We start from the raw sequence: 14,077 nt of genomic DNA on the forward strand, positions 1-14,077 counted from the left end.
CTCAGATTAGATCTAAGGGAGAATTTTTTAACCAGGAGAGTGGGGGAACACTGACAGAAGGTGCCCAGAGGTGTGGGAGGTGCCTCCTCCCTGGAAACCTCCAAGCTCAGGTCGGGCAGGGCTCGGAGCCCCCTGACCTGTTGAAGATGTCCCTGCTCGCTGTGGGGCACCAGGCCCAGCTGGCCTCGAAAGGAGCCTGCCAGGCCAAAGCAGGCGAGGATTCTGCTCGCTCTGCGTGTGGAAAGCAGCGAGGCTGGAGACTGTCGGAGGGGGCCCCACAAGAAAACCCCTCCCTCGCGCTGCTGCTTGCCCTGCAGCCCTTGGCATTCACCTGCAGCAGCTCCTGGGCAGCCCAGCGCCGCTCCTCGTCCGGCTCCAGGCTGCACTCGAGGAAGTCCCGCAGCAGAGCCGACAGGCGCCGGGGCTCCTGCAGCTGCGGGGTCCCGTTCTGCCGGATCAGAGCGCGAGCCTGCAGGGAAAGCAAACTCAGCGCTCTGCCAGCTTCCTTCACACCCACACGGGCTCACATCCACCCCGGGTCCTCAGCCCCAGCTCCAGGGGCACTTTCCTCCCTGACAGAGATGCAGCTCACAGCTCATTTTTCTGTGCCAACCAAAAAACCCAAACCCTGGGGCTGCCACAGCCACTGCAACATCCAAATGATCTCTCCCTGAGAGCCGGTTTCATTGGCTGACTCTGTTAGTAGGAACCTCCATCAGAAATAGCACATTTTGCTTCTCCAAATGTGGACACCAGCTTTACAGGCCATTTTCCAGAGTCAATGTGGTCTGCCTGGGTTATTCCACAGGATTCTTACATCAAGTGCATCTCTGCAGTGCCACTGACACTCAAGTGAATGCATTCCTGATGCCCCATCCCAGAAACTGACAGGCCAAAAACAGGAGGTTTGTGATGCTGAAAGCTCAGCTTTGGTGACACAGAGAAAGTAGCTTGGACTAGGAATGAAATTTGTTAGACTATGGGGATGTTAAACAATCATCCTCAGGTTTTCAACAATTTTCAAAGTGAGAGGAATCAGAGGGGAAATCATCTTGCAAAATGTCTTCTAGAAGCTCCTGCAGAAATCTTGTGGGGTTTGGGGGGGTGTGGGGTTGGTTTGGGGTTTTCTTGCAGGGTAACATTAGAGCTGATGCACTTGCTTCACATTTCCATGTCATCCTCAGAGCCAGAAGAGCTGCAACAACGTAAATCCCAAAGCAAATTGTTGCTGGAGACTGCAGAATATTCGTCTGTGTTGAGGCTGGAGTCCTCTGGGAATTCCCTGCCCATGTGCAGAAACCTCCAGCTGCTGCTCCCAGGGCAGGGTCCCCCTGTGCTCACAGGCCTCTGCAACCACTGGAGAATTTGCCTCTTACCATGGCCCCCGTTTCCCTGAAGTAAGGAGGTTCTCCTTCCACCATCTCGATGGTCACAATGCCAAAGGCCCAGATGTCCACCTTGGGGCCATAATGAGATCTGGTCACAACTTCTGGGGCCATCCAGTGAGCAGTGCCCACCATGGAGCTGCGCCGGTCCTGCTCAGGGCTGAGCTGAGCACAGAGGCCAAAATCAGCTGAGGACAGAAACAAACCCTGTCAAAGGCAGCTGGAATGAGGAAACCAAGCACAAAGATTCCCCACTCTCCATCTGAGAATGCAGTAGTGAAGTCAGCTGGGAAAGTCCTCAGGGCTGTAGCCAAGGAAAGATTGAACTGGACCCTTAGAGAAACCCTCAGCTTTCATGCAGTGGCTTTTACTGATTCCCCATGGAGCTTTAGATTCCCACTGCTGCCCCTCTGGAAGGGCCATAGCCAGAGCAAAGGCACTGCTGGCACCCTGCTCCTCTGCTGAGCTCTCTGCAGGGGCAGCCGCTCTCAGCTGGCAGCAGGGCCCGGGCAGTGCCCCCAGCAGCCCTTGTGGGGCTCTGGCCTCACTGGGAAGCAGCCCCACAGCCGCAGCCCGGGAGCGCCGTGCCTGGCCAGGAACACCCACCCAGCCTGACAGAGCCGTCCATTCCCAGGAGGATGTTGGAGCTCTTCAGATCCCTGTGCATCACCCGGTTGGAATGGAGGAAATCCAGGCCCTGCAGACACTGAGAGAGAACAAGAAACACCAGGGTAAACACCAATGGCAGGAATATATCACACCAGAATGGACAGTTCAGAATGCTGCCAGCAGCAGCTTTTCTGGGACAGGCCAGGAGTGCAGTGCACACAAGCTCCAGGCAAACGGTGCAAGGCAAAGCTGAGAACAGCAAATCAAATCCAGAAAGGACAGAGAGTACCACAACAGCAGGAGAGAGAGCAAGAACAGAGTAGAAGTGCAGTGATGCTGGCAGGCCGTTCACTGCAGAGGCTCTTTCTTCTCCAGCTCATGAAAACAGCACAGAAACAAAGCCCTGAGCATGGAGCCACTCCTGTTCTCATGCCTGTTTGGAAGGACCATCGTGTCCCAGCCATGGGAGTGACAAGCAGGATCCCTCACCTCCCGACTGACAGCTGCCATCTCTCCTTCAGCCATGCGTGTCTGTCTGACAAGGTCCTGCAAAGTTCCTCCATCCATGTATTCCATCACCAGCCACAGCTCTCCATCAACAAGGAAGCTGGAAGAGGAAAACAATGGCATGGAGATGAATGGGCACTGCGCAATTCCCCCATGGAAAAGCCTGGATGGAGTTTTGTTTCCAGGTCACTTGTCAGTGAGGACAGAATCAGATGGAGAGACATTCCTGCCAGGCTGCCCAGCCCTTGGAATCTGCACAGTCTAAAGGAGAAGGAGACACCTGTGAGAAAGGAGAGGCCTTAGATGGCAAGCAGGTGAAATATGCAGGTTAGCAACAGCCCAGATCACTGTGGAACCAGAACACTTGCCCCCAGCTGGTTCAGCTTCTGAACTCCTCAGTTCCACCATTCCCTCCAGAACAAGGCAACACAACTGCCAGGGCTATCCAGGGGAGGAGGCTGTGCAGCACTTGGGACAAAAGCAGTCAGAAAACCTTTCAGAAAGTCCCTTCAGAAACAGGCAAGGCCAGTGAAAAATGCGCAAATGAGGCATTGCTGGAAACAAGAACCTGGTCTGCCTGGCAACTGTAGCAATGGAAAAGGGCTGGGAAGAAGAAGCCAAGGGAAATAATTTCTGCTGTGGTTCATCAGCACTTGTTGGGAGACACAGCAAACGGGGTCAACTTGAAGGAAAAACCAAACCAAAGCAACAAAAGCACACGCAGGGAGTGAACTGCCAGGCTGTTGTTTGGGGAAGATGTGGCTGGGTCAGGCATTTTCAAAACAGGCTACAGACTAGGGATGCCAGGAAAGGTTAACGCAGGGCCCGGGCACGGGATAAGAGCTGAAGCACTCACCTGTCCAAAGAGTTGACAATGTTGGGGTTCTTCTTGTCCTTCAGGAGCAGGATCTCATTCACAGCTTGTTCCCTGTTCTGCCCTCGGAGACTCATTTTCTTTATGGCCACCTGAAGGGACATGGCAGCCCTTGAACTGCAGGAGTCTGTGGCAGGAGGCCACAGCAAACATGGAGCGAGTCTGTTTGGAGCGACGGAGCCAGGCTGTGCCAAACTGCCTTGGGATGGGACACCAGAGCTCAGCAAGTGCCATTCCCACAGCCCATTGCTCTGCCAGCTGGGGGCTGCTCACAGGACACATGGCCAGAGACATTTGGCCTTGGAAGCTCTGCAGAAATGGTCCCTCAGCTGTCAGCCTCAAAGCTCTAACAACATCCTCTGCACCTAAAGTCTGCTCAAATGGCCTCAACACTCTCATTATTATTCAAACCCATTTGGAAAGCAGGAGGTAATTCTGGTTCTGTGAAAACAGAGCAAAACAGCCAGGAACCCTTTAGCAATTCTATGGGATTTGGTCATGATTTCAGATCCAACTGCTCTGTTTGGGATTGCACAACAAAGCAAACACGCACATCCATGGCTCAGGTGATCCCTGTCACAGGCTGTCACTGACACCAGACCCAAACACCACTGCAGGGTTTGGGAGAGAGCTTTGCTCTGGACATCCATCTTCTCATTTCTCTCCCTCTCTCTGTGAACAGCTGAAGTAGGACTAAAACCCCAAACTGAGCCCAAGCAGGATCTCTCCCTAATCAGGCCTTGAGGTACCCCTTGAAGATAAAAGACAGGATGGAAATACTGCTAAATAGTGTTCCTGTCAGAGGCTGGGGTGAAGATAAATTGGGCCTCAGTCTCCAGCAGCTGATGCATTCACACTTTTAGATATGAAGACCAAGCCAGTGCATCCTGCTCTGACAGACACCGCTGCCCTCCTTGCATTCCTTTGGCACTTCAGAAGGACCAGGTCTGTCCCAGCTGTGCTCTGCAGGCTGTCACTGCTCTGCCTTCAGAGGAGCAGCCTGGGCAGGAAAGCTCTGCTGGCCCCCAAAGCTGCAGCCACAGCTCCCAGCAGAGGGGAAAGCCCTGGAGAGCAGCCAGGCGTGCTGGGCGTGTTGACACTGACCTCTCCTCCAGTGGCCCTGTCCAGTCCTTTGTAAACGGTTCCGAAAGCCCTGGAGACAAAACAGCAGAGAAGAAAGAAGCAGCGCTTCAGGCCCTGGCAGTGAAAGCCAGCCCAGACAGGAGATCTCTGCTGCCTGCAGCCTTCACAAACACCTGGGTGCATCGACCCTTCCAACAACAGCACAGCAGCCACCAGCCCTCTGCCATGCAAGGTGGGCAAGAGAAAACTGAGACCCAGCACGAAGGAATTGGGCTGGAGCAAATCCCAAATGTCCACCCTGAACTGCTTTAGTTCAAAACCTAGGAGGGGAAATGGGTGTCTAAAGAACTGGAAAAGAATGCATTTCATCCTTTTCCATGTCCTGCCTAAGACCTGCAGGTTCCTCAGGGCCCCTGCCATCAGGCAGGTGATGCATTTTCCCCCAGAGTGCATCAGCTCTGTGTCTGTTACTGAATGGATGGGGTCTGCTACCTGTGCTAGAATAGAGCCCTAATTAGCTCATCTCTGGTTTCTGTTTCTAAACCTTTAGGTTGATCATTCTGACCCGTGGATATTTTTCAAAGGAAAATATTTGAAAGAAATCTTCTTGAGAACTGTTTTCTGACAGTCACCAGATGGTGAGTTGCTCTTTTAGGCAATCCAATTCCAGGGACAGAAGATCTTCCAGGTCCTGCTCCGTGCTGCAGGCAGGACACTGCCAGCCTCAGGGCCCTTTGACGATGCCTCCTGACCACAGTTATCAATTCTGATCAGGACTGAGAGACAGCAGGATGGTAGCCCAGTGTCTGAAGGTGTTTGGAGCTCTCCTGACTTCTCACTGGATCCTGCCCCAGCACAACCCCTGGCCCTGCTTGTGCAGAGGTCGCTGCCGTGCCCTTACCCTTGGCCAATCTGCTCCAGCTCCAGGTATTTCTCGGCAGGCTCCGCCTCGCTCACGGTGTTCCCTGAAAGAAACCACGTGGAAGACGCTCCCTCCCAGAGTGAGACCCCGCCCTGCAGCAGAGCCAGAACGCAGCCCCACTCCCTGGGGCCGTGAGCCCCTTGGTCTCAGCTGGGGAAGGACAAGAAATGGCTCGGTGACATTCAGCTGCAGAGCAACCCTGGGTGCAGCTGATGCCGACACACACACACAGCGCCCTGCTCGGGCACCCAGGGACAGAGCAGACGTACTCAGCTGCATCAGGCACCACTCCCCTCTCCCCTCTGGCTGCAGGGCTGTGCTGCTGTCAGAAGGCTCAGCCCAGGATCCCACAGCGGAGGGAGGTTCTTCATCCTCTTCCCAAAATTCTTCAGCTTCTCCATCCTCTTCCCAAAACGCTGCAGGTTCGCCATCATCTTTCCAAGCCAGAGGATGTTCGCTGTCCACTTCCCATGCTGGGAGATGTTCATCCTGCTCTTCCCAAGACACAGGATGTCCTCCATCCTCATCCCACACCGGGAGATGTCTGCTGTCCTCATCCCATGCCATGGGAGCTTGGCCATCCTTGTCCCACACCAGGGGACATCCACCTTCCTCGTCCCACTCCGGGAGATGTCCACTATCCTTGTCCCAATCCGCAGGAGCCTCGCCGTTGCATTCCCACACTGCGGGATGTTCGCCCTCATCTCCCAGAACAGCAGGAAGCTCACTGTCACCTCCTGGCTCTGAGGGAAGCTCACTGTCACCTCCTGGCACTGAGGGAAGTTCACCATCATCCCCCAGAGCAGCGGGAAGCTCACTGCTGTCTTCCTCCTCTTTGGCCTCCTCTTTGGAAGCAGAGGAAGCCACAGGAGGTGCTGGTGCTGCTTTTGTGCCCTGTGGACGGACGGCAGCGTGAGGGACGGGAAGTTCTACCTCAGTTCTCACCTTATTTATCCTCAGCTGCACATCCAGCTGCACTAAGCAGAAATTGGGTTTGGAGCTGTTCCAACTAACAATGGGCTAAAGTCGACATTGCCACTTATTGCTGGGAATTCAACATTCCACCATGGCTAAAGCCAGCCAGCAATCCTCTGCCTGCAAAGCCAGACCTGCAGCTCTTCAAAAGCTCTTCAGCAGAAAAGGAGAAAACTGATGGGGATCGCTTTGCTGCTACTGCTGCTGCTGAGACACTGACAGGAACTTTCCTTCAGCCTCCCAGGCTGGCCCTCACCTGCCACATGCCAAACTCACCACTTGCTGCACAATTCCAAACACCAAAGGTTCCTTTCCCACTCACCGAAGGAGGAGCTGCTCGGGATCCACAGAAGAAGTGCCCTGAAATGGGAGAGGGAACATGAACCAGATGCTGTTAGGAGAAAAACTGCCTGTGGTGGGAAATGCCACAGAGCAAGGCAACCCCAAGAGAGCATTTTGCTCTCACAGCATCCCTGCAGGAGCCACAGTCCCTTCCCACAGCAAGCAAGAGAACAGCACAAAATACTGGGCTGGGTCAGTTCTTGGCCGGAGCAGCAAACGGAGGGAGTTCCAGGCTCTGCTGGCACAGACTCCCTGCCTGAGGGAACAGAACCCCCAGGGCTCTTTGCAAATGCCATGCAAGCCCCCCTGGCTGCAGACACCCCCTTTTTCAGCTGCAGCTGCTGGCAGCAGCTCTCCCAAAGCAATGGTGTCTTCATGGCAATTTGGTTCCAAAATCAGCTCAGCTCCAGAGGAAGAACACAAAGCACACAGCAAGTCCAAAGCCACAGATGCTGCACCGAGGGAAAGCCTCGACTTACGTGCCAAGTGGGTTAAAAAATACCCCGAATAAGCCACAGAGTAGAGAGTGCAAACTGCAGCAGCCACGTGCTGGATCATTTTGGCTGCGCTGCACACGTCTGCAGCCTGTAGCCCTCCGAGCACAGAAGGACACCCGTCAGGGCTGGGCTGGCTGCTGAGAATGCCTCAGGCAGGAGGATCCTCCAGCAGTGAGCCCAGAGCCACTCTGGGCACTGAGGCCTCCGTGTCCCATGGCAACGGGAACACCACGGGGAGGTGGCACTGCTCCTGTGACACCACAGCAGCAGCTCACACAGAAACCACCTGGAAGGTTCTCCTGTGTCACAAAGGAGCACAAAGATCCCTCCCAGGGCACAGCCTATTGCCCAAAGGATGCCAGAGGAACTCGGAAAATGCAGCACACAAGGACACCCCATAGCCCAGCCTGAACACTGAGGGGGAACAAGGACGGCACCAAACCAAAGGAAACGTGACCTTTAGTCACTGATACTTCTGACTGAAAGCAGCAAGCCTTGTTCCATCAGGGATCTTTGTTCTAGTTCTAAAAACAAGCAAGGGTCTCCAACCTTAAATACACAGAAGGCAGGAACTGGGGAGGAGGTGGGATTGGGAAGGAGGAAGAGGAGGGAGAGAGGAAAAGGAGGAGTAGGAAGAGGTGGAGCAGGAGCAGGAACAGGAGGTTCCAGTGACCCCTGTGGCCGCAGCCGCGGGACCATCGCCCCCACCTCATCCTGCAGGTGAGAGGGGAGGAGGGGCGTGTCCCAAATCTATCAGGGGTGTCGCGGAGAGGGTTTTTCATTGGGGTGTGTTTGGAGACTGCAGATTGTGGATTTGAGCCCCAAATATCATCTGGCGTCTCTTGGAGGTTTTTTTCTCTGTGTTTATAATTTTGGGTCATGCAGGACCCCAAGGCTGAGCCCCTTGGGGGGATCTTTGGGGGTTCACGTGGCCATTGCCCAGTATGGGCTGGGGAGGACATTGGTGCTGGGGACCCCTGGGAGAGCAGAGGAGGGGAACCCCTGGGACCCCCAGAGTGGGGAGAGCAGAGAGGGGCGATCCCAGAGCCGGGGGACCCCGGCTGCCTTGAAAGGGGGGGAGCCTGGAGAAGAGGGACCCCTGGGACTCCTCGGATCTCAAAGTAGAGCATCAGGGGAGAAGGGACCCCATGGACCCCCAAAAGCCCCTGGATCATCCCTAAGCAGGATACTGGAGAAAGGACAAGCCTTGGAGCCGTTGGACCCCCATCATCCCAAGGAAAGGAAAACTCTGGAACCCCAAAAGTGGAGAGATCAGCGATAGGGAATTCCTGGGAGAGATTTTTTTGGGCTGAATCTTGACATTGTGGAGATTTTCATGGACACAAGACCCCTGCTGACTTCTAGAAATGGAATTGGGCAGGAGGAGCCTCTACTCCAAGGCGCTCCCACCTTGGTTTCCCCCAAACCAGGATCTGTCATTGCCAAGCTGTGGCCTGATGGAGGAGGAGGAAAAGCCCCAGAGATCCCTCACGAGGAGTGGCTGCAAACCCAGCCCAGGGAGCTGCAGGAAGGAAAGAGTCCCCCTGAGCCAGGAAGGTGTCTGGAGATCCAGCCGGAGCTCAGTGGAGAAGCCTCATGGCGGGGAGAAGCCCTACAAGTGCTTGGAATGTGGGAAGGGTTTCAGCTACAGCTCTAGCCTGATGGAACACCAGAACATCCACGCTGGGGAGAGGCCCTGTGAGTGTGGGGAACGTGGGAAGAGCTTCAGTGGAACCTCCGACCTCACCAAGGACCACAAGATCCACACTGGGGAACGGCTCCATGAGTGCTTGGAATGTCAGAAGAGCTTCAGGTGGAATTCAGGGATCGTCACTCACCAGCACTTCCACACCAGGGAGAGGCCCTGCGAGTGTCCCGAGTGTGGGAAGAGCTTCATGCGCTGCTCCAGCTCAATCCCCCATGGGAGGATCCGAGCTGGATGATCCCCAGTGATCCCCGTTGGGCAGAGCCCTGGTGACCCCCGATCCGGGTGATCCCCGTTGGATGGGGGAAGGTGTTGGAGAGATTTCTTTGCCCTGTCCTTGTGCTGCTGTGATTTGGTTGGTAATAAATTCCCTCCGTGTGCCCAGGCCGGGTCTGTTGTGCCCGTACCGGATTTGCCGAGGGATCTCTCCCGGTCCTTGTCCCCACGGAGGAACCCTCGGTTCCATTTTCTGTCGCTGTGCGGCTGCGGGGGGCAGGGACAGAGCGGCTCTGCATCGGGCCAGCGTCACCACTTGCCACGGGCACCCTTGAGATCCCGCGAACCTGGGCACGCATTTCTGGGCTCACCTGAGCTCCCACCTGCCCAGCGCCCCAAGGTTCCCCCTCCCCAAAAAATCCCCCAGCCCGGGGCTGCAGCCTCCCGGAAAGGCCTCAGCCAATCCCAGCGCAGGCAGAAGGCGGCTCAGCCAATGAAAGCGCGGGGCGTTGGATTGCCTCATCGGTTGCCGAGCAGAGCCCGTGGCCAATCGCTCCCCAGCAGTGGCGGGAGCCAATGGGAGCGCGCAGCGCTGCCGAGCCCGCCCCGCTCCGGACTGGTGCTCCCAGCGCAGCGCGGCTGCTTCGGGGCTGCGGCCCCTGCCCGGCGCTGGCCGTGGGGCGAGGGGCGGCAGCTGGGGCCGGACTGGTGGCACTGGTGGTGCTGGGAGCGCCCCCGGCTGCGGGCGCGGGGCTCTCGGGTGAGCGGGGGGGGGCGGGAGGCGGTGGGACGGTGGGGGGGAGAAGGGGGAAAAGGGGGCGAAGGGGGGAGCCCGGAATGGACAGGAGGAGGAGGGGACCCCCCCAAAAGGGAGAGCGGGAGGGGCAGAGGGGTGGGCGAAGGTGAAGGAGCGTTGGGAGAGGGTGGGGAAAAGGGGAGGGGGGACCCCGAAACTGAGCCCGAGAGTGGCTGGAGATTGGGGGATTTGTAGGAAAATGGGGAAACGGGACCCTTAAAGTGATTTTGGGAGCGGCCAGAGATGGGAGGGGAAAAGATGTGGAAGGGGAAATGGGGGAAGGATGGCACAGAGGAAGCGGCAGCGCGGGCAGGAGGGTCCCATGGCGGCCGTGGGGCACAGGGAGTGTGCAGTGGGGATCCGGGTTGGCCCCCGGTGCTCTGGGGGTGCTGGGGGGGCACCCCGGAGCTGTGTCCTGCACTCACAAGGGTGTTCCAGGGGATGAGATTGAAGAGTGTCACTTGTTGAACGGCACGGAGAAGGTGAGGTTCGTGGAGAGGTTCATCTACAACCGGGAGCAGTTCCTGATATTGGACAGCGACGTCGGGGTGTACGTGGGGTTCATCGCCTATGGGGAGATGAATGCCAAGCGCTCTAACAGGCACCCGGTTCACATGGAGTACTACCGGGCTTTGGTGGACACGCAGTGCTGGCGAAACTACGAGCTTTAAAATGCCCCGTTCACAACGGTGGAGCGCCGAGGGGAGCGCGGGGCAGAGCGCGTCCCCTCGGACCTTGCCCTGCCAATGACCCTGGAGCTCCTGAAATTCCCAGTATCCCTCGAGTCTGGGAATCGCCTCAGAGGCGGCAGCCCTCCTTGTGTCCATCACTGGGACATCCTCTCCCACCCAGTGACCCCCCCGTGGCTCCTCCAGCCCATCCCAGTCCATCCCGGTCACTCCCAGTGCTCCGCGGCGCGTCCATCTCGGTCGAGCGTGGAGATAACGCCTCTCAGCCAATCACAGCTCGTCCCTCCGATGACCCATCTGTTGCTAGGATGATCCGCAGATCCGAGTGCCCCGAGCTGGACTCGGCCTCGCAGCGCCGCGCACGTCATTGCCAGTTCCATCCCAGTCCATTCCCAGATCCCTTCCAGTGCCACCGCAGTCCCTCCAACTCCTTCCCAGACCCTTCCAGTCTATTCCCAGTCCACTCTCCGACTTTCACGCTCTCTCATAGTGCCGAGTGCCCCTCCCACCTTTCTCAGTGCCACTCCAGTCCCTCCCAGTTCATTCCCAGACCATCCCAGTTCCAACCAGCCCCTCCAAGTCAATTACCAGTCTATTCCCAGTCCATTCCCAGTTCACGACAAGACTTCCACCGTCTCTCCCAGTACCCCCCATCCTCTCCCACCTCTCTCGGTGCCACTCAACTCCCTCCCAGTGCATTCCCTGTCCCTCTCCACCCCACTAAAGCCCTCCCCTCTCCCAGTGCTCCCCAGCTGATTCCAGTGTGTCCCCACTCTCTCCCTCTCACAGTGCCCCCAGTGTGTCCATCTTGCTGGTGCCCTCGAGTTCCCAGCCTGGCCCCAGCCGCCTGCTCTGCTCCGTCATGGATTTCTACCCTGCCCACATCCAGGCGAGGTGGTTCCAGGGCCAGCAGGAGCTCTCAGACCACATGGTGGCCACCGACATGGTCCCCAACAGGGGCTGGACTACCAGCTCCTGGAGCTGCTGGAAACCCCCACCCCCAGGGCAGGCTCACCTACACCAGCCAGGTGGAGCACGTCAGCCTGGAGCACCCCCTGAGCTGCACTGGGATACGGGGGAGCCCCCGGGGGCACTGGGAGAGCCACTGGGCTGTGCTGGGAGCCACTGGGAAGGAGCTGAAGGGAGCTGTCTTGGAACTGGAAGAGGGGCTGGGGGCTTGGCAATGGCTGGGAAGGGGTTTGGGGGATGCTGGGGAGGGTGAGATGGGGTTGGGGGGGTCCTGGTGGGCACTGGGAGGGAGTTTGGGGGTGCTGGGTGTGACTGGGAGGGAGTTTGGGAGCACTGCCATCCTCTCGCCACCCTGTGTCCTCCTTCACACCCCGTCTTTCCACATCCCCCGTTCCCTACCCGGAATGGTGATTGCTGTGTAAGAGACAGTTGGAAGTTTCCCTCATTTGCCTCATGACCGTCGCCAGGACAGACCCTGAGGGCCCTGGCTGGAGTTCTGGCCTGGTTGAAGTGGATGCTCACCAAGTGATTGTGTGCAGGTGTGCTTGCTGTGCCTCCACGGTCTCACACCTGCTTCACCATCCCACAACAGCCCATGAATTTCCCCATCTCTTGGCCAAATGAACTTTCTGAGCTAACTCTGGTGATCCCCCCACGGAAGATCCCTCATCTGCCTCATGACCACCATCAAGGATGGAGACTGAAGCCCCCTCCCAAGGAATGAGACTGAGACCCTTATAATTCTAACACAGGATGCTGGCCTGACGGAAGTGGGATGTCTGCCAAGTGGTGCCTGCAGGTGTGTTCGCTGGACCAAGACTGGTTTCCCACAGAACCAATCCTGAAACAATGGGTCCCGCTCACTGCTGAGATTGCTTTGTCCTGTTTTGGAACATGGACTGTCCATACCTGTTTTCAATACACTTATTCTCTGTTGTCTTAACCCATTCTCCCCTCAGCAGAGGACTAGAAGAGACCCCTGAGTTAACCCAAGAATTTGAGATTCTCCTCGATGTGACAAGACGGATCTACTGGCCGGACCACAGGGATTTCATCTCTCCATTGGCAGCTATTCCCCCCAGCCCTTCTTTTTTCCTCTCTCTCTCTCTATCCTTTATCTCCTTTCTAATCCTTCTATCGCATTTGCTGTGGGCACTCAGTAAAGGTGCATTTGTTTTGATGAATACTGAAATCCCCTCTGTGTTGTTTTGCACTCTGAGATCAGTTAATGAACCATCACAACCCCACTTGTACAAGTGGATCATGGCAGGCCGCGCCGTCCTGGGCCCTCCTTCTGAAAACGGCGCTGACCACGCTGTTTAAGATTCCCCTTTTTCCCACCAATTCCTTCTCCTCTGGTCCCAAACCTCCCCTTCCCCCCTACCTACCTACCTCTCCCCCTTCCTGCTGTGCCTCTGCAGCTGGCCCTGCCCCGGGCCCGCGTGGCGCGGCTGCGAGCCCCGTGCAGGAGTCAGCCGGCCTCACCACCACCCTGTGAAAAACCAATCACTCGTTATAAAAATTTAAATGTTTAATAGTAATAAAATAGTTACAAAAACAGGAATAAAAAAATAGGGCAGTAAGAACTTGGACAATCAGAGTTAGGACAATAAAGGACAATAAAAAAGCAAAGAATTATGAACATTTGGATGCTTTCCTCATAAAAGCATGTCAGCTAACAAAGGGTTAACCCTTAAAAGCAATAGCCTGCTGCATATTCATAAATCTCATACATGATGCAAACATTCCTTTCAAAGTAGAGATTTTTCTGGTTATTGTCACCTTACCCCCCTATATCTCGTAAATCCTGGTTTGGCTCCGTGGAGTCTGAAAGAAGGAGGTGAAAGGAGTCTGGTTCTTCATGATAAGGAGGCAATAATTCTTCTCTTTGGGATTTTAGTGTCTTGTTGCTGTTATCTCTGTGAAAAGAATTTCTTGAACATCTCATCCCTTTCTTGAGCTAGTTAGAAAAGTATCTTACATCGCATAGTTTCTATTTTAATATTATGCTATAGCCTAAAACTCTATTTACCACACTACTTAAGAGGATTAACACAGCATTAATTAAGTAAAACAGATTAACTTTCTAACATAACACACATAATATTCCTTTTATTATTTGCAAAAAGCCAACCATATAATACTCATTTTTCACAATAACAACACCCACAATACCAGCGCCAACACTGAGACCAAACACTAAAGTCTGTGCCCCTCATGAAGAGGGGATCAAAGAACTGCACCCCTCCTGGTGAGGAGATCAAAAGCCTGAGGAGATTGAGCTGTTAACTCATGAAGTAAAAATGTATTCATTTAATCAAGTATCATCATTTCTGTTACTTTATCCTTTGTGATTAAGACTCAAATGCTTTTCTATTCCTTGTTAATCATAATTAAAAATTATTAATTATTAATATTAATTTGCGGAATAATATTCATTTTGGTTTTTTAAACTATTCAGTCATATTCCCGAGAATCCCCTTATTTTAAGTTATTCAGCATGCATTG

At 55.2% G+C, this 14,077-nt stretch overlaps 3 protein-coding genes across 3 annotated transcripts; 2 read left to right on the forward strand and 1 right to left on the reverse strand.

Annotated features, from left to right (window-relative positions):
* Positions 1-1,233: 1,233 nt before the first annotated feature.
* On the reverse strand, positions 1,234-2,519 carry LOC132340496 (serine/threonine-protein kinase PAK 3-like). The gene is made up of 3 exons (XM_059871516.1): positions 2,484-2,519; positions 1,992-2,091; positions 1,234-1,573 (listed from the first exon to the last, which is right to left on the reverse strand). Exons 1-3 carry the CDS (start codon positions 2,517-2,519, stop codon positions 1,338-1,340), a joined length of 372 nt encoding a protein of 123 aa, XP_059727499.1. The 3' UTR covers positions 1,234-1,337.
* A 7,642-nt stretch (positions 2,520-10,161) lies between these two features.
* On the forward strand, positions 10,162-10,652 carry LOC132340604 (H-2 class II histocompatibility antigen, I-E beta chain-like). The gene has a single exon (XM_059871691.1). It carries the CDS (start codon positions 10,184-10,186, stop codon positions 10,580-10,582), a length of 399 nt encoding a protein of 132 aa, XP_059727674.1. The 5' UTR covers positions 10,162-10,183; the 3' UTR covers positions 10,583-10,652.
* Positions 10,653-10,668: 16 nt separating this feature from the next.
* LOC132340553 (uncharacterized) lies at positions 10,669-12,753 on the forward strand. Its single transcript, XM_059871615.1, has 2 exons — positions 10,669-12,368; positions 12,532-12,753. The coding sequence occupies exon 1, from the start codon at positions 10,909-10,911 to the stop codon at positions 11,989-11,991; it is 1,083 nt and encodes a 360-aa protein (XP_059727598.1). The 5' UTR covers positions 10,669-10,908; the 3' UTR covers positions 11,992-12,368; positions 12,532-12,753.
* The last annotated feature ends 1,324 nt before the right edge of the window (positions 12,754-14,077 follow it).

The sequence above is a fragment of the Haemorhous mexicanus genome, chromosome 32 (assembly GCF_027477595.1).
Source record: "Haemorhous mexicanus isolate bHaeMex1 chromosome 32, bHaeMex1.pri, whole genome shotgun sequence".
In the NCBI taxonomy this organism is placed as follows: domain Eukaryota; kingdom Metazoa; phylum Chordata; class Aves; order Passeriformes; family Fringillidae; genus Haemorhous; species Haemorhous mexicanus.

Excerpts from the sequence above, each read along its gene's own strand:
- LOC132340496 (XM_059871516.1), bottom strand. The coding sequence starts at position 2,519 with ATGGCTGAAGGAGAGATGGCAGCTGTCAGTCGGGAG. Across the intron at positions 2,092-2,483 it reads TGGCAGCTGTCAGTCGGGAG|TGTCTGCAGGGCCTGGATTT; the intron begins GTGAGGGATCCT and ends GTTCTCTCTCAG. Across the intron at positions 1,574-1,991 it reads GGACGGCTCTGTCAGGCTGG|CTGATTTTGGCCTCTGTGCT; the intron begins GTGGGTGTTCCT and ends TTCTGTCCTCAG.
- LOC132340604 (XM_059871691.1), top strand. The coding sequence starts at position 10,184 with ATGGGGGAAGGATGGCACAGAGGAAGCGGCAGCGCGGGCAGGAGGGTC.
- LOC132340553 (XM_059871615.1), top strand. The coding sequence starts at position 10,909 with ATGATCCGCAGATCCGAGTGCCCCGAGCTGGACTCGGCCTCGCAGCGC.